This window comes from Podarcis liolepis (genome assembly GCF_965112155.1).
Source record: "Podarcis liolepis genome assembly, chromosome: 16".
Lineage (NCBI taxonomy): Eukaryota > Metazoa > Chordata > Lepidosauria > Squamata > Lacertidae > Podarcis > Podarcis liolepis.
Window position 1 is genome coordinate 16113817 of NC_139567.1, and position 22722 is coordinate 16136538.

At 52.6% G+C, this 22722-nt stretch overlaps 1 protein-coding gene across 3 annotated transcripts in view; it reads right to left on the bottom strand.

Moving 5' to 3' along the window:
* Positions 1-1712: 1712 nt before the first annotated feature.
* Positions 1713-22722, bottom strand: part of BCL9L (BCL9 like) — a 44185-nt gene continuing 23175 nt past the window's right edge. The window contains exons 2-8 of one of the 3 annotated variants that reach the window (XM_083480918.1): positions 15343-15460; positions 14666-14791; positions 12573-12771; positions 12055-12139; positions 8585-10862; positions 5786-6046; positions 1713-5217 (exon numbers count right to left, since the gene is read on the bottom strand). In XM_083480918.1, coding sequence (XP_083337044.1) covers positions 4157-5217; positions 5786-6046; positions 8585-10862; positions 12055-12139; positions 12573-12771; positions 14666-14791; positions 15343-15382 — 4050 coding nt within the window. In that variant the 5' untranslated portion in view covers positions 15383-15460 and the 3' untranslated portion in view covers positions 1713-4156. Of the gene's footprint in view, positions 5218-5785; positions 6047-8584; positions 10863-12054; positions 12140-12572; positions 12772-14665; positions 14792-15078; positions 15461-22722 lie in introns of all 3 variants that reach the window. The other 2 variants (XM_083480917.1, XM_083480916.1) reach the window with 2 other exon arrangements.

The window sequence follows — 22722 nt, forward strand, 5'->3', positions numbered from 1 at the left end:
TATAAAAACCTGTTCCTTATGTTCTGGCCTAACCAAATGTTCCACATGATTTTTATTTTAAAATGAAATGCTGGGTTAAAGGGTCTTTATAACCTAAAACCTTTGCAACTCGAAATTTTATTTTCCTCCAAAACTTCCTTCCCAACAGTTGTACCAAATCTTGCCCCCTGCAGCCTTCTACAAAATGATTTAGGGAAAGGCAGGAAAGCACCATGAAAGGAAACAGTGTCAGGTCCCTCTCTCGATCACATTTCCCCCTACCCTGCACTGGCCTATGCCCAGTAATGAGCTGGAAACTGGAAACACCTGTGGCTACTGCCCAGTTCTCCCGAAGATGTTTTGGACTCCCCAACTGCAGACCCATCCAGATATTCCCCAGAGTACCTTTTAAGCAAGCAGGAAGAGGCAAAATGAACCCACAGAGAAGCTGCTGGTGTTGTCACAGATTCTGAAAGGGAAAAGAGCAACGCCATGCTCAATGGACATGTTATGGCTGCCCGTTTAAATTCCTCTTGCTTGGATGAGGAAAGATATGTGCTGAAAGATAGCTACTCATCAAAATCCCATGGTGCAAAGTGGCCTCTGTGCAACTGGGCAGCTGGGCTGCCTTGCCAGCACTCAAGTAAGGATGTCTGCAGCCAAGGTACCCTGCCCAGGAAGTAAACAAAGGGCAGACATTTGCCTTCCTAGCTCAGTGGAGAGACTGAAGCCAGCACCAACAGCACAGGGTGAACTCTTTGAGTTGGCTTCCCTTCTACCACTAACTTCCTGGTAAACAAACGCAGTTCTCCCATCCCAGCTTTCCTTTGGACCAAATGGGTGAAATTCTCACCTTCCACATCCTCCACGGCCAGTGGGAAATGCAATCTGACATGTTGCCTTACCCTGTGGAAAGCCGACTCTGCAGCCGCCCTCTTTCAGCAGGGAACCTCTTTTGGACTTGCGCCCTGGGATTGCATGCAGCTCCCCATTCAACAAGGTGAACATCTCCTGTCAGGGCAGCACCTGCTACCTGCGCAGGAGTCCTTGTTTGTTTGGGAGCTGGCAAGGTGTGTGTGTGTGTGTTGCTCATGCAGCTGGGGAGGGCTGTGTGTGGAGAGGGGGGGCACGAGAAGCTTGTGTGAAATGTTACTCAGCATTACTCTGCTCCGATTGCAAATAATATCAGAGGGTACATTAAATAAAGTGATTTTGTGCCCCCTTTCCTCTCCTGCTCCTGCTGGCATCCGTTTGTGAAACAAAACAGGCTCAGGATGGCAAAGCGAAGTGCTGGAGAGGCTCTTAGGAAGGCCGAGACTTTGCAGTCTCCCTTAGAGCAACAGTACAGTCATACCTTGGTTGTTGAACGCCCCAGTACTCATACATTTCGGCTCCCGAACGATCAAAACCGGAAGTGAGTGTTCCGGTTTTTGAACAGTTCCGGAAGTCGAACGGACTCCCAGAACGCATTCTGTTCGAGAACCAAGGTACGACTGTAAATGGAATACCCTGAATCACATAGGATACAACCAAGTCCAAAGCCACCTAGTGACTAACACAGAAAATGGGTCTTATCACGAGGGTGTGTGTGTACATGCACGGAATATTGTGGCCAGGGAAAGTCCAGATAAACCAACTCTGCAGAATCGGGGCCCCTCTCAATCATACATTAGGCTAGCAAGCAGCCCTTTCCTGCCCACACTCAAAGACACCACAAAAGGCTCCTTCCAAGCGAGTTTTGAAATGTCTTTTTAATAAAAAGGCACCTATAAAACAGGTCAATCAATACGTTACAGGCAGCACAGATACCCAAAAACAAGCCTAGAAATCATTTCAAAATAAAAACCAATAAGATGTCTTCACATATTGTATTTATATATTTATATTTATATATATATATATTTATAGAATGGTACAAAATGCATGGGTGGCAGGGAGAGAGGCCTTCCCCCTCCCCACATGGGATGACAAGAGAGCAGGCCAGTCCCCATTACCTGGGCACAAACACATCTGTTGTGGGCATTTTGGATTGCTTGAAATTGCATCGCTTGGGTCAGGTGTGTGTGCATGTGTGTGTTGAGAACGGGAAATGGACAGGTTGTGGCAAGAGACAGAGGAGAACAGGGCAGATTTTCAGCAGACGCCGCTCAAGCTGGGGAGCTGAGCGAGAAAGCACAAGACACAAGACTGGACAACGTTCACAGCGCAAGGTGAGGCAGGGAGGGAGCAAAGGGCTGTGCGAATGACTGCGTGGCAAGGGGCCCAGGACCACCATATTGCTGATGAACCAGACGCAGCAGATTGGAAGGTGACACACCTGGCAGGTGTGGCTGCCACAGAGGATCAGGATCGCAGGCTTCGGCTGGGGCAACAGCCACAAGGGCAAATACGCAAACCAGGAACATTTCCCTTTGATTTTCAGGACAACTGACTCCACGCTTCCCCTTCCCTCACTTCTGTACCCCTTTCACTGATCAGTTCTGAGTGCAGAACACCTTAGATGCCTCCCAGGTCATCTTCGCTGCCAGCGGGAGGATGAAGACATCTCCACACTTCTGCAAGGAGTACCGCACACCTTTCAAAGGGCCAGATGGAATTTAAAATAGGGCAGGTAATTTTGGCTTTATTACGTGGCATGCTCTAAGGGCTTGGGAATGTCGTCCTTGTGAGCAATCGCAAGCTTGCAGGTCCTGGTGCCATCTTGGTACCACCCAGCTGGTGATGGTGTTTGCCATAGAGGCTTGGTGGGGAACGAACAAGGCCTTTCTCAAGCAAAAACAGATAAATGCTACCGAGGTGTGTGCAGCACTGGAATGAGCGCAGAAGAGCATGGGCTGGGTGGGGAGATGTGGGGAGCACCCACTCCTTAATACTAGATGCCTAGAACTTTGTCATATCACAGATCTGCATTATATTTGCTTTTAGTCATCAAGCTGCTCACTTTTTCTGTATGCAAATATTTCAATCAGAAACAGTCCAAAAGTGCAGGCGGGGCTTTTCAAACGTTCTGATTCAGAGCTCTGGCAAAGCCAGCTTTTAGTCTCCATTCATTCAACTGGCTCGTTTCTACGATTCAAGCCAAATTAAGTAAAGGAGATCAATGAAACATTTGTTTGACATGGACTGAATCACAGTTACTATGACGTCTCCCCACTTTGCTCTCATTATGTGACATATGTGTATAGAGGTGTGTTATTTTTTTGAGGGGGTGGGCAGGGGACAGGAAGAGATGCACCAGGGCAAAGGGTTGCTTGACCTGTGAGAGAACATATGTGGCAACTGCAACAAGCCAAAATAAGATGGGAATGCTGGGATTTCTGTTCTCCCATCTTACTGATGCAAATCAGTAGCCTTGGAGGGGAAACTGTGGAAGAAGGGGGCGCTAAACGTGAGGTGCTTATGGGAGGAGGTGGCCAACATTTAAGTTACATTTCCCATTCTGGCTGTGTGTGTGTGTGTTTGTAGAAAAGGGCCATTCATTTCCAAATGCTAGGACTGCACACATGAGAGAGAAGAGAGGCAGACATCGAACCTGCTCCTAACCTGCTAGGGGACCAATGTCTTGTGCGGAGTTCTGGGGAAAAAAATATATGGTTGTGTGCCAAAGTAGTGACCCAGAGTAGAGCTGCTGGGCTGACAGCATGGCTAGACTGGACCAAAACCATACAAGCCAAAGGACGTCCTTCCCTCACATAGGGAAATGGGGAAAGGTGGGGAGGAGGCATTCCGCCAGACTACACAGAGGGCCACTGCACCACCTGACTAGCTGGCACCTAGCAGAGAGAATCAGCTGGTGGAACCTGCATCTGGGCCCTCGAGCTCGGGATTTCCAGTCCACAATGAGTCGAACTTTGTCAATGGGTTGTATTTTAATTTGTTTCTTCCAAAAAACAGGTTTTGAGGCTTCTATTAAAACACAGAAATACAAACAATTCCAAGCCAGCAAAACTTTGCTGCTGCTGCTGCTTCCCCCCAAACTATTTACAGCTGTTCCAAACCCTCTTGCACATTTTGGTTACTTAAAAAAAGAGAAAGAGAAAAAGAGAGAGAGAGAGAAACCGACAGAGAAAGAAAGAAATTCACACTCAGAGGAAAGATCCAAACCAAACTCTGTGCCAGGGCAGAGAGAGGGGCTGGCATCAGCATGGCTGCACCAGGAGGCTCCCCGCTGCCAGCCTCAGAAGGGCAGGTTGGCCATGCCGCCCGCTCCTGGGCCGTAGCTCATCTGACCGTCCAGGGAGACGCTGCGCTGCCGCATGGGGTGTGAGACCATGAGGTTCTGCTGGGGTGGGGGGCCCATGAGCGAGCCTTGCGGGGAGATCATGTGACCCGGCTGCGCATACATCTCCCCCGAGACGGACATGCTGCGCTGCTTGGCCTGCATGAGCAGGAAGTTCTGCTGGGCAAGGATGTTCTGCTGCTGGGGCAACATCATGCCCTGGTGCATGCTGTTGCTCATCATGGCTTGCTGGGGCGCCAGGCCTGTCCTGCCCAGCACGGGGGGCACCTGTCCCGGGTGGCACATGGCCATCCCACGCTGCATGCCCGGAGGACCGGGCCGGGCCGGGGCCTGCTCTGCCATCATGTTCTGCAAGTTCATGAGGTGCAGGTTGGAGGGCGGCTGCGGCTTGGGCCCCGGCCCCTCGCCCTTGGGGAAGTACTGCAGCGTGCTGCTGGGCTTCTCGGACGGGATGATGCGCGACAAGTCGAATTCGGGGATGCCGGTGGGCGTGGGGCGGATCACGTCGCTCAGCTCCGGGTCGTTGAGCACCGAAGCCACACCAGGAAGCACCGATGGGTAGGGATCCGGCGGCATCCTCCCAGCCATGCGCTGCTGCTGTTGCGGTGGCATTTGCCCCGGCTGTGGTGGGGGCAGCTCCTCCGGGGGCAGTCCCAAGCCTGGCGGATAGTGTTGCTGGACACCGGGCCCCCCGGGAGCCATGGGCATATTGCCCCCATTCGCAGGGGGCTGCTGGAGGCGCGGGGGGAAGATCAGCTGTCCGGAAGGGCCGCAGGGCTGGTTCAGGGAGTCCTGGGCATTGGGGGGCAGCATCATCGGGTTCTGAGGGGGCGCACCGCTGTGCATGGGAATGTTGGCGCCCAGGGGGCTTGGTGAGGACATTGAGGGCTCGTGCGAGAGTGGCTGCTGCCCCGGCAGGTTCATGCCCATGGGGCTCTGAGCAGGAGCTGGCCCCACGGAGTTCATGTGCATCTGGTTGGGCTGGTTCCCACCCATGCCTGGAGGGAGGAAGAAAGAGGGGAGGCTGTTAGGTGGCAGGTAAGGCAACAGGAAGCAAAGAAGCCATGGGGACCAAGCACCCTCCCCCCGCACCCCAAAAAGGCAGGACAGAAGCAGGGCTGGCGTGTTGAGGCTCAGCAATGGCAGACCCACCCCACCCCAATCTCTCTCAAGAGAGAATTATTTATTATGGGAGGAAAGGCACATTCCCCACTTCTCTCTCCAGAAATAACTGGAGGAAGATGCCAGGGGCTCACCCCACTGCAGCTAGAGATGCCCTTCCTAGCCTGCACAGTTGGCAGCAGAGATCATGAAGGAAGGCAAAGAGACCAGCTGCCACTTCAAGTGCCATTTAACCTGCATTTAGCCAAAATGCCTGTTGGGGTTCTCAGGGTTGCAGGAATATCTGAAGCAGCCTCTCTGGGACGACTAGGGGAAGGAGCTGGAGACTCTCCTGCCAGCCACATAAAAGGCACTGCAGACCCCATGGTTGAAGAGGCGGCAGAAGGCAGCCCCAATTCCTTCCCCTATCCAGCCGGATGCAGGCCTCACGATACCGATACCTACCAGACATGGCACCTGGCGGAAGCATCGGCCGGTCGGGCATCATTTCATCGTCCGAGGTGGCGATGGTCTTGATGGCGTTGTGGTAGAGAGGGGTGGAGCTGGGCATGGCGTACTTGGACATCTGGGACATCATGAGTGACAAGGGGTTCTGGGACGGGGGTGGATCTGGAGAGGAAGGAAAAGGCAGGTTGGGGTTCAGGGGGCCAGAGGGGTTGCTAGGTGGGGCAGAGGAGCTGCTCCTAGGCCCAGGCGCCATCGGACCTGTAATGAGAGAGACAGCAAGCGGCTTAGGAAGCAAGATTCAGAGCTGGCAGCAGCCTCCACAGCATCCCTGAACTGGGACAACACCCCTTGCTTGGACCCATTGAGAAATATTTGTGTGGAAGGGCTGTGGTTCTGCGGCAGAGAACCACATTTCCCCGCAGAACTGGGAAAGACCACCTAAGTCTGAAACCTTAAAGGGCCTATGGCTGCCAGTCAGTGTGGAACGATACTAGGCCACTGGACCGACAGGGTATTAGGAAGCTTCCTATGGAGGGGTGTAGAAACCTCTGAACATTTTCTGGGACCAACTGCCCCAAGGGTATGGATCAGATCCATTGTTCCGCCTACTTTTTTGCCCCTGGCTCCAACCGCTACTTGCGAGCAGCCCTTGCGCAGGAACCAATGCCCATCACAACAACGCCAGCCAAAGACAGTGGTGCATCTTGGCCCCAGAGTGAGGGTGGCATTTGTTGTCAAAGGGATACAATCGCCACAGCATTTCACTCCCACCCAACCCACTGGTGTGGGAAAGGGCAAAGAGTTGATGAAAAACTATGTTCAGGTCATGTATTAAACCGCCGTTTCCCACATATACTTCAGGTATATTTTTGATTAAAAGTGCCTGCCAGTTGCAGGATGAAAACATGCACATATATCAGCCTTCACAACCTAGTGCTCTCCAGATAGTCGAAACAAAATAAAAAAATCCCTTCCAGTAGCACCTTAGAGACCAACTAAGTTTGTTATTGGTATGAGCTTTCGTGTGCATGCACACTTCTTCAGATACACTAAAACAGAAGTCACCAGACCCTTATATATAGTGAGAGGGTGGGGAGGGGTATTACTCAGAAGGGTGGTGGGAATGGGTGATTGGCTGATAGGTATGGTAAACCTGTTGATGACTATTAATGACTACAACTGGTCTTACAGGAAAAAGCAATGGGTGTGACGGCTAAAAATAGTTACATCATGTATAATGAGATAAGAATCCAATGTCTCTATTCAGACCAGGTCTCTCCATGGTTTTAAGTTTGGTAATAAGTTGCAATTTAGCAACTTCTCTTTCCAGTCTATTTCTGAAATTCTTTTGTAATAAGACAGCTACTTTGAGATCTTGGGAGACTGAAGTGTTCTCCTACTGGTTTCTCTGTCTTGTGATTCCTGATATCAGATTTATGTCCATTTATCCTTTGGTGTAGGGTTTGGCCTGTTTGTCCAATATAGAGAGTTGAAGGGTACTTTTGGCATTTGATGGCATACACAATGTTAGAAGATGAGCAATTAAATAGTCCTGAGATGCTATGTTTGATGTGGTTGGGGCCAGTAATGGTGTTGTCCGGATGTATGTGGCAGCACACGAAAGCTCATACCAATAACTTTGTTGGTCTCTAAGGTGCTACTGGAAGGATTTTTTTATTTTGTTTCGGCTACGGCAGACCAACACAGCTACCTACCTGTAACTCTCCAGATAGGTTGGACTACAACTCCCAGTAACCAGCAGAGGCTGCGATGGAGTTGCAGTTCAAATCATCTAGAGAGCACCAGGTTGGAGAAAGCTGGCATACATAGTATTTCTCTTTCAGTTGAGTTTCCATTTGGAGGTTCTCTCGGAACACAGAAACAGACCACCTGCTTTCAGACCCATTGCCCAGCTCTCTCCAGAAACAAGAAAGGGCTGGTCCTTCTTCCCAATAATGTGTGTTTTCCTATGAAACAGGAAGCAAATATTCATTGGAAGCTGGCAGAATGGCACATACAACCTGAGAACTGCAAGCACCGCATAAAGCAGGGCAACAGGGGCACATAGAAGGGCTCAGAGAATGGGCTGGGCGTGCAGGGCAGCAGGAGAGTGTCTGGACCCAGATGTTGCTGATAACTTGTTAGCAGCCGATCCTCAGCATCAAGCAAATAATAATACAACGGTTAATCTAGGTAAAGGTAAAGGGACCCCTGACCATTAAGTCCAGTCATGGCCGACTCTGGGGTTGCAATGCTCATCTCGCTTTATTGGCCGAGGGAGCCGGCGTACAGCTTCCGGGTCATGTGGTCAGCATGACTAAGCCGCTTCTGGTGAACCAGAGCAGCATACAGAAACGCCTTTTACCTTCCCGCCGGAGCAGTACCTATTTATCTACTTGCACTTTGACGTGCTTTCGAACTGCTAGGTTGGCAGGAGCTGGGACCAAAAAATGGGAGCTCACCCTGTCGCGGGGATTCGAACCGCCGACCTTCTGATCGGTAAGTCCTAGGCTCTGTGGTTTAACCCACAGCGCCACCCTAACGGTTAATCTACTGAGCCGTATTTGCAATGCTTGACATCTAATGCAGACACTCCCCCCCGCCCTGTTTTATTTCCATTTTTAAAAAGATGCCTACTTCCTGTTTGATAAGAACAACTGATTAAATTTTAAGATAAATGTAGGCTTTACTCTTTTTATTTTTAAAGAAAGGAACAGGAGAGTCGCATTTCAATTTAAAACTGCAACGTGCTCCTTTTGCAGTCCCTGCTCTCAGGGTACAATCCAGGCGCATTACCTTGCTCGATGCTGCCCAGGGGTGCAGAGTTGCTCATTCCAAGGGCTGGCTTGTTCTGCCCAATGCCAGGGCTGGAAAGGGCGTTTTTGGGTGAGGGCGCCCACCCTGGAGAAGAGACGGCCATGGACGGGGACTTGAGGTGGCCGGGGGAGCTGGTCGGGGATCGGACGTTGAGCACGGAGCTGAGAACCTGCGGGGACTTGAGTGGGGCGCTGGTGGCACTGGCGGCTGGCAGGTTGACCATGGCGGAGGGCGTCTGCGGGGACTTGAGGTTGGCAGAAGGGGATGTGCCCAGCGGGGAATGAACTTGGCTGAGCGTTGGAGACTTGAGGCGGCCCACGTTGGGAGAGTTCATCTGCCCCATGTTGAGGGCCAGGTCGGAAGGGCGGCGGCCCAGGCCCCTGACGGGCGCCTGGTGCATGTTTGTGGACGGGGCGCTGGTGGTGGGGGGCAGGGGGATGTGGCTGAGCCGCGTGGTGCTGCCCATGCCCCCCTGCTCAGGGCCAAACATGTCTGTGGTGTTGCTCATCTCCTGCGGCACAGAAGGGTACGGGCCCTGCATGCCTGGGAAGCCTTGTTGCTGCTGCTGAGGAGGCGGTGGCGGCTGCTGCTGCCCCTGACTGGGGAACGGTGAGCCCATCATCATTTTCGGGGGGCCCCCCATCATGGCTGCCGTGCCGTTGGGGGCACGCAGCCGAGCCATTTCCTCAGAGGGCATCATCTCGGGGCCCCGCATCTTCTGCGACATCAGCATCTGCTGCTGCTGAGGAGTCATCTGCACATTCAAGTTCATGTTCATGTTCATGTTGACATTCATGTTCATGTTGAGGTTGCCGGGGCCCAGCGCCGGCTCCATGTCCCGCAGAGGCGGGCTCAGCATGGCCCGCGAGCCCCCAAACTCCATGCCCAGCCCCTCCCCGGCAAACATGGCCGGCTCCACCTGCCGGTGCGCCTGCATCATGCGCTCCATCTCCATGCCCAGGGGCCTCTGCATCGCCCCCTGCCGCTTCTCCAGGTGGTGCCGCAGCATCTCCTCACGAGCCCGCGGCGTCACGAAGCGCTCCGCCTCGCCCTGTCCCGGCAGGTAGGGCAGGTTCCCGGGGGCGAAGTTGCCAGGCCCCGCCATGGGCATGTCCTCGTTCCAGGCCATGCCGGGCCTCGGGGGGCGCTGCACGCTGCCCATGGGGCCCAGCGACTCGAGGGGCAGGTTCGGGATGCCCCCGAAGCCCCTCTGCATCTGGTTCCCGGGGAACCGCGGCCCCGCGAAGGACGGCCGCAGCTGCATCTGCTCGGGCATGTCCATGGGCACGCCCCGCAGCAGCCACTGCTCGCCGGGCTTGCTGTGGTAGGGCGGCGGAGGCCCCCGCAGCATCATGGTGCCCATGGGCTGGGGCAGCATCATGTCCTGCAGGGGCCGCCCGCCGTGCATGCCCACCTGCTCCTCCTTGCGCCGCTTTTCCTCGTAGTACTCCTCCTGCAGCTTCCGCCAGGCCACCTGCTCGGGCGTCAGGCTGTCCTGGCCCAGCCGCTGCATCATCATGTTCATCTGCTGCCCCATGTCCACTCCGGAAGGAACAGGGCCCTCCTGCTCCAGGCTGGGCCCCCCCAAGCTCTGAGTCTGCGAGATCATGGACTGCAAGGGCTCCTCGTATTTCTTCAAGCCGGGGGCCCCAGGGGGAGGGGCTTGGGGGGCCTGCGGGGGAGGGGCCTGGGGAGGCAGGACGCCCCCCTCGCCAGCCCCGGGGCTCCCCTTGAGGAAGGGCTCGGCCTCGCTGCTGCGCAAGAGCAGGCGCTCAATGTCCCGCAGGGTCTGCAGAGACCGCTCACGGTGCTCCAGCTGCTCCTTGGAGAGGCCCTCCGTGTTGAGGGCGTTGCGGGGCCCGTTCCCCACTGAGGGGGGCCCGGCGTTGGCCCCTTCCCCCATCAATCCATCAGCGGCCCCAGCAGGCAAGGAGCTGGGGGCGGTGGGCGTGTTAGGATGGGTGCCGCTGGGGGCGGTGCTGCTGCTGCTGCCGTTCCCCACGGAGTTGGGGGTCAGGTCCCGGCGGGCATCCTCGGGAGCCCCCTCTTGTGGGAGGGGGCCGGCCGTGGGCAGCGGTCCTTGGCCAAGACCCAGCGGTGGGGGTGCCGGAGGCTGGGGAGGTGGTGGTGCAGAAGCCGGAGGCTGCCCTTGGGCTTGGCTGCTCGGGGGCACGGTGGGCTGGGACTGCGGGGTGCTGGCAGGAGACGGGTTGATGGGCAGCGGCTCGGGAGTGGCTTGTATCTTTGGGATGGGCACCTGCAGGGAAGGAAAGAAGGAGGGTCAGTGGGGTGAGTGGATGCCTTGTTCCAGGGTGCACACGTCCAACCTTCACCTTCAATCCAGTCCAGTATATCTGAAGGAGCGTCTCCTCCCCCATCGTTCTGCCCGGACACTGAGGTCCAGCTCCGAGGGCCTTCTGGGGGTTCCCTCACTGCGAGAGGCCACGTTACAGGGAACCAGGCAGAGGGCCTTCTCGGTAGTGGCGCCCGCCCTGTGGAACGCCCTCCCATCAGATGTCAAAGTGATAAACATCTACCTGACATTCAGAAGACATCTGAAGGCAGCCCTGTTCAGGGAAGTTTTTAATATGTGACATTTTAGTGTATCTTTGATCTTTGTTGGAAGCCGCCCAGAGAGGCTGGGGAAACCCAGCCAGATGGGTGGGGTACAAATAATAATTTTTATTATTATTATTATTCAATGGTGTGGCCCGCACCAACCCAAACCCTCAGCCAGGGGTAGTCAACCATTTTATACCCACCGCCCACTAATACATCTTTCTTGATGGTAAAATTTCCTTACCGCCCACCAGTGCTGGATGGAAGGAGGATTCAGCTTGTGCCTTAGAACCCCCTACCGCCCACCTAGAATCCTGAAATGCCCACTAGTGGGCGGTAGGGACCAGGTTGACAACCCCTTGTCTGGCAGGAGCCAGGCCCTGTGACCAGTAGGACTTTGCAGGACTGGGGCCTTCCTAGGTTTGTTCTGAAGAGGCAAGGCGCAGCCGCACAGGTGAGGCTGGCTGGTAACTCACAGCACCTGGTGGCAAGAGCTGGGAAGGGATATAAGATCAGCATTTCCCTTCGGCTCTTTGCCACAGCAACATGTTTCCTGCCTTGCTGTGTTTGGCTTCTTGCTTCCTGATCCTTGAACCCTGGCTTCTTGACTCCCTGCTTCTTGATCCTCAGACCCTTGACTTCATGACTCCTTGCTTCTTGTTCCTCGGACCCCTGACTTCGTGATACCTTGCTTCCTGACCCTCGGCTCTCTGACCCTCGGACTCTTGGCTTCCTGACTCCTGGCTTCTGGACCCCCGTTCCTGCTCCCACTCTGCCATCTTGCCCCCGGTCCTGATGTCCCCAGCCGGGACTTAGATCGCCTGTGAACAGGACCGTGACACCTCTGCCCTTAGCAGTTCCGAAGCCCTGAGCCCCCATCCTTTTCCTACCTGATCCAACTTGGCTCGGGGAACATGCTGCTGGTGGTAGCCCAGGATGGAGTCCGCTCGGCCTTGAAGGACAGCTTCTGCCGCCCTGCAAGCACAAACAAGGGAGGCTATCAAGCAGACGTCTTGCCGGCCCGTCCCACATGCATCCGGTTAAGAAACCTGGGCTCTCCCCTTGCCTTGCCTACTGTTTCCCCACCGACGGTACCCGTGACTGGGGTCCCTGAATGCAACGGAAGGGATGCCTTGGCTGAGGAAGGAGGGTGTCCCAGGGAATGCAACACTTCCTTTGACTCTACGCTGCCCCCGTGGGGCTGGAGGGTCTTTCCATTCCCGTTGGGGAGAAGCATGAGCCTCAAGGCCTCAGCCACAGGTGAGGGGAGCCGAGGGGCGAAGCCAAGAGGGGCACAAACTCTGGGTAGAAGTGGGTTTTTTTGGAAAGCCACCCACCAAGCCGTGCCCACAGGAGAAGCCACGGGTAGACGGAGACCCGGAACCCAATCCGCCACACGAAGGCTTACGTGTTAGCGAGGTGCGTCGTGAAGACATAAACGAACTGCAACGGCTGCTTCCCGCCACTGTTCCTGGTGTCTGACCTCAGGCCGGGGGTTGCTCCATGGGGTGTGCCGGACGCATTGCTCTCGCTCAAGGCTGGCAGCGGATTGGGTCCCGGGCCCAGCTGCGAGGCCGCGGTCATTGCCGACTCCGCTACATTACAATCTGCAGTGGAAGGGGAGAGAAGGAGTTAGAGAGCCAAGAGCCGCTGGTCAGCTGTTGGATCCAGCAGGAGAACCTCGGAGCTGGAAGCAGGGAGCTGAAAAGCCTGGACACAGCTGGAGGTCCATATCCAGGGAGGCTCAACCTCCTTTCCAGTTTATTTCAATCCCCATCCTGTATGTCAGTGTTTCCCAACTGGTGTTCCGCGGCACACTAGTGTGCCGTGAGACGTTGGCTGGTGTGCCGTGGGAGGGAGGCGGGCGAGTCGGGCGGTGAGAGGCGGCGGCGGCGAGGATCCGCGTCGAGCCGGGGGCGGCTCCGCGGTGGTGGTGCCGAGGTTTCTCTCTCCATTCTCCCTTCACACACACACACACAGGAAATAACACAGGATCAGCTGACAGGACCCAGCCAATGGGGCGGCGGCGGGGCAGCGCGTGCAAAAGGGAGGAGCGCGAGACAGCGGACGAGGAGGAGGCCGGCATGTCCGGGCAGCAGCAGCAACAACAGCAGCAGCAACTCCCGGCGACGGCTCCTCAAGCCCTGGGCAACCCTACTCCCTCACCGGCCTCGGCCGCCCTCCTGCTCCACCCGCCGCCGCCTCCCCCGCCGGCCACCTCGGCCCCGCCGCCGCCCCCTCCTCCGCCCGCTATCGCCGCCACCACCACAACAGCCGCCGCCGCCTCAGCTGCCGCCGTCCCTCAGTCCCTCGCTCTGCTGCCTCCTCCCCCCCCACCCCCAAAGCTTGGAGGTTCCCCGGCAAGGGGGAGGGAAAAAAATTGAAACTTTCACTTTCGTGCGTCCCTCCCGGCGTGACGCTGCGCGCTGACGTCACGGGGCTGTAATGGTGGTGTGCCGCGAGATTTTTTTCATCAAACAAGTGTGCCTTTGCCCAAAAAAGGTTGGGAAACACTGCTGTATGTGATGATATTTCCTGGTCATACCCGCAAAAAGAACACAGCAGGAGGTTCCCATCCCTCCCTGTCCCCCATGCATTTCACACTGTGCTGGTTCCAGCTATCACAGATCCCTCTTTGCTGGGAGAGATGAGGGTGGGCAGGCTTCTCCCTAAGAAAATGGCTGGAATGGCCAAAGGAAAGGAGATGGGAAGTCATGGTTGTGAATGGGTCTGTTTCAAGGGGAGTCTGTTATTTACTTTGGGAAGCTTTTAATGTTTGATGCATTATGGTATTTTAATATTTCGTTGGAAGCTGCCCAAAGTGGCTGGGGAAGCCCAGCCAGATGGGTGGGGTATAAATACTAAATTATTATTATTACTATTATTACTACTACTTTGCTGCTTTTAATGACCAGATTATTGTTATTGTGTTGTTGTTTTTTTAAAAAATGTAACAATTCGTATGTACAACAATCCAGTTAGTTGCTTTGTGCCTCTCCACCCAACCGGAAAAGTGAGACCAAAATTTTAGCATAAATAAAACAGCATAATAAATGTGTTCCATAATAATAAGAAACTGAACAGCCCCAAAGAACCCAATGAGACGGATGCTGTGAAAAACACTCTATGTTTAAAGTCCATTTCCCCCACCCCACTCAGAGTATCCTGCAAACTGTAGTTCGCCCCTCAAAGAGCTACAATTCCTGGCACTCTGACCAAACTACAGCTCCCAATATTCTTGGGGTAGGGGTGTAGTTTAAATGTATGGTTTGCATGTGTGCTCCGGTGGGGCTGCTGCCCGCTGCATTGAACGGCTGTGGGCAAAGGTTCTGGGTTTCAATTCACTGCAGTTTCAGGAAGCAAAACATGCAAATCCCAGAGTAAGCGATGCTCAAAATGCTGCAAGTCAAGCAGCCCTTTGGGCTCATTCTAAGCCACTAGGGGCCAGTATTTCCCCACGCACACCTGGACATGCAAGACACACATGGGGGGACGACTCACTGTGGGCGCTGCTGAGAGGCTTCTCCTCTTCCTCCTCGCTGTCTGGTCCAGAGCACCACTCGTCCCCACTGTAGGGCTGCTTCCTTTCCAGCACGCAGCGCCGCTTGCTCCGGGGGGCCACTTCGCCTACAAGGAAGGAACGAGCCGTGAGCCACCTGCTGCTCCTCTGGCCCAGAGGGGCAACTGCGCAGCGAGAGGGGAAAGCGGCAGGCAGGTAAGCAGGCAGGTGTTAGCGGTGGCAGCAGCACCCAGGAAATGGCCACGCCCCCTCTGCCGGTCCTGCCCCCACCCTCCGGCCTGGAAGAGAGGCAAGGCAGAGCCAAGTTGGGCAGAGGCAGGAGCCCTCAGCAGGGGGCAGCACTGCGGAGATGGCTCCAGCCTGCCGTTCTCCCTCCAGCCAACAGGCCCCTCACCTTTCAGCTCCTTGTCCAGTGAGGTAGTGGTGGCTTCCTGCCGCTGCTCTCCGGAGTCCACGGAGACACTCCGCTCTCGCTTCACTTTGCCCTTCAAGGCCCCAAAGACGGGCACAGGAGGCTGGCTGGTTTTCAGTCCAGAGTTGCCAGGAGTTTGCTGGCTGGCTTTGCCACCATGATTCCCTGCCCCCACGCCCTTCGTGCCCAGGTTGCAGGTGGGGCTTTGGCTCACATTATGGTGCTGGGGCTGGGCACTGCTGTTACCTGTCTTTCCATGATTGGTCAGTTTATTGTCAGGGTGCATTTGATTGGCTAAGGCTTCTGGCAGCGACACTGGAGGAAGCTCCAAGTCCCTGCTGCTTCTTCCTGTTGGGCAAAACACCTGTGCAAGGGGGCAGGGGAAAGAGAAAAGGAAGAAAAATGGCGGTCAGAGCTGGGGGTGGAGGACCGAGAGGAACCACTGCTAGCCTCTGTCCAGAAGCAGACCAGGCTGCCACCTAAGTGCCCAGTCCAATTACCACAACAGTTCCTTCATGACCGAGGTTATACGGTCCTGTGCTGCCACACAGTTAACACTCTCACAGTCACAACTCAGCCTGCAATAGCAGCCATCGCCAAGCCATCTTCAAGGGCAGCCCTAAATAGACTGCATTACAGTAGTCAAGTCTAGAGGATACAAAGGCCAGTCACCGTGGCCCAACTATCAGCTGGAGGTGGACATAGGCACTGCCAGCGACCAAGTGGAAGTCAAGGAGTACGCCATAGTAAGACTGATCCTTCAAGGAGTGTGTAAGCCTGTCCAGAAGAGACCAACCCTCCAGTTCCCAGACATGGGAACCACCAATCCACAGTACAGCGGTACCTCGGGTTACATACGCTTCAGGTTACAGACTCCGCTAACCCAGAAATAGTACCTCGGGTTAAGAACTTTGCTTCAGGATGAGAACAGAAATCGTGCTCCAGCGGCGCTGCAGTAGCAGGAGGCCCCGTTAGCTAAAGTGGTGCTTCAGGTTAAGAACAGTTTCAGGTTAAGAACGGACCTCCGGAACGAAATAAGTACTTAACCCAAGGTACCACTGTACCTCTGTTTTGTTGGCATCTAGTTTTAGCTCACTGAGCATCATGCAGCCGGGCACTGGCAAAGAAGCACTTGCACAGCTTCACCCAGTTCCAGAGGAACAGAGCTAGATCTCTATGGAAAACTATGTGAATGTTTTGGAAGGGCCTACATTGTTTTCCTATTGCTTCCAGGAGAGGCAGCAGGCTCCTTGGCCTACCATTTCTCTGTGATTCCGCAGCCGGTTGTTCCTCCCCTCCAACGTGCTGCCCTTGCCAGGGAGTCTGCTGGAGGCAGCCATGGGAATGGAGCTGCTCTCCCTCTCTCCAGGGTTGCCAACTCAGTGCCACCAGGCAGGGACACTGAGACATGACAGAGGAATGGAAAAGCTTCCTTGGGACATACATGTATGGGCACCGTGCCAGGCCCACACTTGAAGAACCCAGTGCACTCATTCCTACAGGTGAAGCAATGCCCGCTAGCTAGCTGAGGCCAGAGGGCGCCCAGGCAGCCAACACTTCCATGCCTGTGAAAAGTTTAATTTGGGGTTGAGGGCTGTGACAGCAGCATTGCCTGGCCAGCCCCTTCATTCCTCCCCTTGACCAGCGCCCATCTCTAACTCCCATCTGATGGTGGCAATCCCAGAGGCAGGGATGAAGATTAATTCTCTGCCTGCAATCTGGGAGGGAGGGAGGGAAGGAGGGGAGCCGCTGTCCCTTTAAGTGTCAGCCTGTCGCACTGGCTGGCTCAGTCTCTGGGGGCCTATTAATAGCAGCTGGAAAGATCACATCACTCCCGGGATATTTATACCCCTTTCGTTCCACACCAGGAGAGATTTATTTCCATGCTGCCTAACCCAGGCCTGCCCAGCACAAGAGCCTGCCTGGCGGGGGGTGGGGGGGTGGGCAGACACACGCAGAGTAGGGGGAGGAGAGAGGAGCTTGCGTGCTGCGACGTCTGCCTTGGTGGGGAACAGGATGTGGCCAAAGGCCTGAGATGCCCCCAGGCAACATGTGGACTCTCACCTGGGGCAGATACAGATAACACATAGGGCGCATGCTCACTGCTGCAAGTTGTGGAGGAGAAGGAAGAGTAACCCAAGGCTATGCACACATGCCACAGGGTCCTACAGCAGGAGGGCAACAGGTGGCATCTGTGCCCAGAGGCTTCCAGTTGTGCCATGCACACACAGAATCATAGAATTGTAGAGTTGGAATGGACCCCGAGGTTCATCTATTCCCATACCCCCTGCAGTGTAGGACTATGCAGCCGTCCCACAGGGGATTGAACCTGCAACCTTGGTGTTATGAGACCATGTTCTAACCGAGCTTTCATGGCATATGCATGGTATGATCACCACCTCTTGGCCTGACCTGGTTAAACAAGAAGGGTGACAGGAAGCCGCCAATCCTGCCCCTCCCCACCCATTCTGTAAGGCTGCCCACAGCACAGCTCCCACATTTGTGACACCCAAGTTGCCAGGGTTAACAGCCCACCAGTGCAATCTCTCCCCCTAGTTCAGCCTTCGGGTGGTAGGTCTTTCCCTTGCAGACCTTCTTTTCAAAACCATCCCAGTAGCCCATTCCAGAAAAACCCAGCCATGTACATTTGCTTCTGATTTCTCTGAGCATAGGTCTTCCATATTCCTACTCACATTTACTACACTTTATATTCCACCTTCCCCACGCCCGCCCCAAACCAAGGAGGGGAAGGTGGTACATGTGATTCTCTCGCTTCTTCATTTATCCAGTATATCTGAAGGAACCACCCCCATCGTTCTACTCGGACACTGAGGTCCAGCGCCGAGGGCCTTCTGGAGGTTCCCTCATTGCAAGAAGCCAAGTTACAGGGAACCAGGCAGAGGGCCTTCTCAGTAGTGGCACCCACCCTGTGGAACGCCCTCCCACCAGATGTCAAAGAGAACAACAACTACCAGACTTTTAGAAGACATCTGAAGGCAGCCCTGTTTAGGGAAGCTTTTAATGTTTGATGTATTACAGTATTTTAATATTTTGTTGGAAGCTGCCCAGCTAGATGGGCGGGATATAAATAAATAATAATAATAATAATAATAACAATTATTATTATTATTATTATTATTATTATTATTAAACCCCACAACAACCCTTTGAGGCAGCTGACTGGTTCAAAGTCACCCAGTGAGCTTCATTGCCAAGTGGGGATTTGAACCCTAGTCTCCTGAGTCCCAGTCTGACACTCTAACCACTACACCACACTGGCTCGCCATTTCTTCCCAACCATTGGTCTGTTGTTCTTCCTATTTACTGTCATTGGACATCAATTGTTGGCTGGTTGTTGGGTGGGGAGGGAGCCAACTTTTAATGGCTTCTGTGGGGCAGTGAACTTCCCTAAGTTCTCCTCATGAAACCTCAAAGGCAATGGGCTCCACTCAGGCAGGACTCCGACTCCCCAGAGGCAGATCTGCTAGCTTGGAATGGCTGGGACTGCTGCTTCTTAGATCTGAGCAGGTGGGGACAGGTTGAGGCTATGGGTGTCGGCAGACACTCTAGACATGTTCAGAGGTACTTGAAAACACTATTGCACATATTTCAGGAATTGGTATTGAAAATTGCTCAGGAATTGGTATTGAAAATTGCTCAGAGGGCTGGTGCTGATATATACTGGGGAAAATTAAGGCCTGGATTAAAGAACAGATTCCTCAACTACAAGGTAAACAATGGTCCTTGTTTCTCAATTTGACCCTTTTACATGGTTTTGTAGTATTTTATGCATTGCGACTTACTGTTATTTTTTATTGATTATAGTTTAGTAATTCTTTATTGCAATTGTTAAGTGTAAACTGTTTATAATTATTATCTGCTGATATTTAATTTTACTGTTCTAATGGATTACTGAATATTGCTTTAATTGACAAACATTAAGCTGTTTATCTTAAAGTTATGTTTTCATTATGGGGTTTTTTTTTGTATTGGATCAGATTGTTGTTAGGTGTTATTATCTTTGCTGCCTATGTTGTTGTTTCTTTAGCTTGCAAACCGCCTTGTAGTACTGTATAGTAAAACAAGAAAGGGGTATACAAATAAAAAGTGAAATGAAAAACGAAATGAAATTGCTTTTGCAAGCCCCTCCCCTCCCCAACTTTGCCTCAAGCTGAAGAACTTCAGTTGAAGATGCATCCCGAAGGAGAAATCTTGTTGGGCTGCTGGAAGACAAATGGGGGAGCGGGTGGGAATGTACCCCTTGTGTAACTGGTGAATGGGGAAGGAGTAAATGATGCTTGAGCTGCAGCTCAATAACATAGCTGAGCACCTGCCCAGACACTGATCATAAAAGCGTTTGCAGGACCCAGAAAGGAAAGGTGCATTGCTTAAATAAATCAGGGTGGATTTGATTTAAATCACGATTTAAATCACTAGTCAGTAAGACTTGATTTAAATCATATTTTTTTTACAGAAATGACTCATTCTTGCTGGTATAACCTTAATATTTACAACCAGATGAAGGTTTCATTTTTTTGAATAATCAATTTTCAGAGTAGTTTTTACAGCTATATCAAAAATTACTGATTTGGTTATGATTTTAGAAATACATAGATAATTATGAAATTATTGTGGGGTTTAATAAGGTAACTGTTTATATTTGGACAACTTTTCTGCTGTACTTTATTGGAAGGAGAAAAACAAATCATTTCCTTAATAACAATTTAAACAATTTATTCAAAACAGTAACATTATAGCATATGTATCCATGTTTGTTAACTGATGTGGTTAAACAATTTTTTTTTAAAAAAACACACACACCTTAGACTGAGTTTTAGCACACATGACAAACTTAAAACAAATCCTTATCTCCTAATGAATAGCCTTTGGACTATAATGTAACCTAAATAGAAAACGATCTTTAGAAAGATTTTCCCTCCAAAAGCGTTTTATTTGAAAAATATGTTTTAAATAAAATAAAATCTGATTAAAATAAATAAAAAACTGGGTTTTTAATAAAAAAATCATTGATTTTTATCCACCCTGAAATAAATACGCCTTTAAGTACTGGACATCAGCAGTTCGGCCCCACATGTAGTGGAGCAATGGCAACCAGCTGCTCAGCACCCAGAACTCTTGTGCAACTTCCAAGGCCAGTCTGTTGATTCTCAGCACCCTGCAACCAACCACACACTGAGCACTAGCCGGCCAAGCCAGCGTGCATGGCAGAGCCTGCTTCCGCGTGTGTCCACATGCCTGTATCCACCCCTGCCCACGCAGCAGTATTCAGCACTTGCCAGGGCGCTATGAAAAGGATAAGGAGGAAACACACAGAGAGCGCTCCCCTGCCCGGGCACAACCACTCTGGGGGACTGGCTGAAGGCAGAGGAAGAGGCAAGCCCAGCACACTCCACAAAAGGGGAAACATGCAAATCTCAGCTTAGTGGGTAAGAAAAGAGGCAGACATTCCCTCCGTGCAAAGCCACATGTCCCAAAGACACAGCTACAGTCTACTACCCACAATGGCCTCCAGGGAGTGACACAGGATCCTGCCCTGACATGTTATAATATAAGCCAAGGAGCCTCAGCCTCCTGCAAAGGCACCTGGCTCCTTCCAGCAGCCATGATTGCTCCAGCTATGGCACTCAGCATCCTGATGCAGGGAGATTAGGTCCACTGGGTAAAAAGGACCCCTGACCATTAGGTCCAGTCGTGGCCGACTCTGGGGTTGTGGCGCTTATCTTGCTTTATTGGCTGAGGGAGCCAGCGTACAGCTTCCAGGTCACGGGGCCAGCATGACTAAGCCGCTTCTGGCGAACCAGAGCAGCGCACAGAAAATCCGTTTACCTTCCCGTCGGAGTGGTACCTATTTATCTACTTGCACTTTGACGTGCTTTCGAACTGCTAGGTGGGCAGGAGCAGGGACCGAGCAACAGGAGCTCACCCCATCACGGGGATTCGAACCACCGACCTTCTGATCGGCAAATCCTAGGCTCTGTGGTTTAACCCACAGTGCCACCCGCTTCCCACTGGGTAGGCAGGTGTAAAGGCAACCCAGAGGGGATGTTCAGGGGCTCTGCCAATCTGGGTGGTTCTTTCTCCTGGAAAGGAAGCACCAGGGACAGTTGCTGCTGTAGTATGGAAGTACAAGTACCCTGCCAGCCAAGACTAGGGACACTTGAGCAGCTGGCTTAACAAGGCTCCTTTGGGCAGCCACCCACAACGCCACAAAGATTGACCCAAGGGCAGGGAGAGGCTTCATCAGGCCAACGCCAGAGCAAAGAAAGAAACAGTTAAGAGAAATTGCCGGCAACCTCTTTACCACTTTAGCCAACTAGATGCCACTGGGAAGCCCAGCAGCCTCTCCCCCCAGTTGCAGCAACTTGCATTCAGATAGACTGTCTCTGAACAAGGAAGCATATAGTCCCTGAAATACCTTTCTCCTCCTTCCTGAACATGTCTACTCCCTTAGACCACCTAGGCCAGAGACCATTTCCACGGGGAGATGTGTTTATTAACTGGGCAGGTCATGGAAAGAGATTATTTCATTTGTCTATCCCAGATCTCCTGCTGGTCCCTTTTCACTGGATGACCCAGTATATCGCAAGAGAGGGAGAAAAAAGCTATCTGCTTTCCTTAACACCCCCCCCAACACCCCAGTCTTTTTAAACCCTTGGTTTCCGGTTCCAAGAAGAACACAGACACCTCCTTGCATTACAAACTCTGAATCTGTTTCCCCAGGACTAAGAGTGGCCTCTGAGAGCCCCCCTCCCCTGCAGAATGCCTCTCTCTTGCCAGAAGTCCACAGGATGTTCATTGCTTCCATATTGCTGCTCCACCAGATTTAGCCAGCTTGCCTCAACTCCACATATTTTGTGTCCTTCATAACAAGGTACTTAAAAAATACCAAAATATTTTGAGACACCACAAGAAAGGTATTTCATTAAAAAGAGAAGAGGCAGTCTTTTAACACTGTGTTTAAATGGGATCTTTCCTTTTTTTAAAAAAAAAAGTATAGGCTGGATGATAAAGCTATCAACGGCTACTAGCCGAAATGGCAATGTTCTTCCTCCACAATTTGGAGCATGAGTAGGCAAACTAAGGCCCGTGGGCTGGATCTGGCCCAACTGTCTTCTAAATCCAGCCTGCGGACTCTCGGGGAATCAGCGTGTTTTTACATGAGTAGAATGTGTGCTTTTATTTAAAATGCATCTCTGGGTTATTTGTGGGGCCTGTCTGGTGTTTTTACATGAGTAGAATGTGTGCTTTTATTTAAAATGCATCTCTGGGTTATTTGTGGGGCCTGTCTGGTGTTTTTACATGAGTAGAATGTGTGTTTTTATTTAAAATGCATCTCTGGGTTATTTGTGGGGCCTGCCTGGTGTTTTTACATGAGTAGAATGTGTGCTTTTATTTAAAATGCATCTCTGGGTTATTTGTGGGGCATAGGAATTTGTTCTCCCCCCCCCAAAAAAAATATAGTCCGCCGTCCATGCCCAAGGTCTGAGGCACAGTGGACTGGCCCCCTGCTGAAAAAGTTTGCTGATCCCTGGTTGGGAGGCAGCAATTGCTTCTGAATGCCAGTTGCTGGAAACCACAGGAGGGCGGGCATCTCTTGTGCTCAGG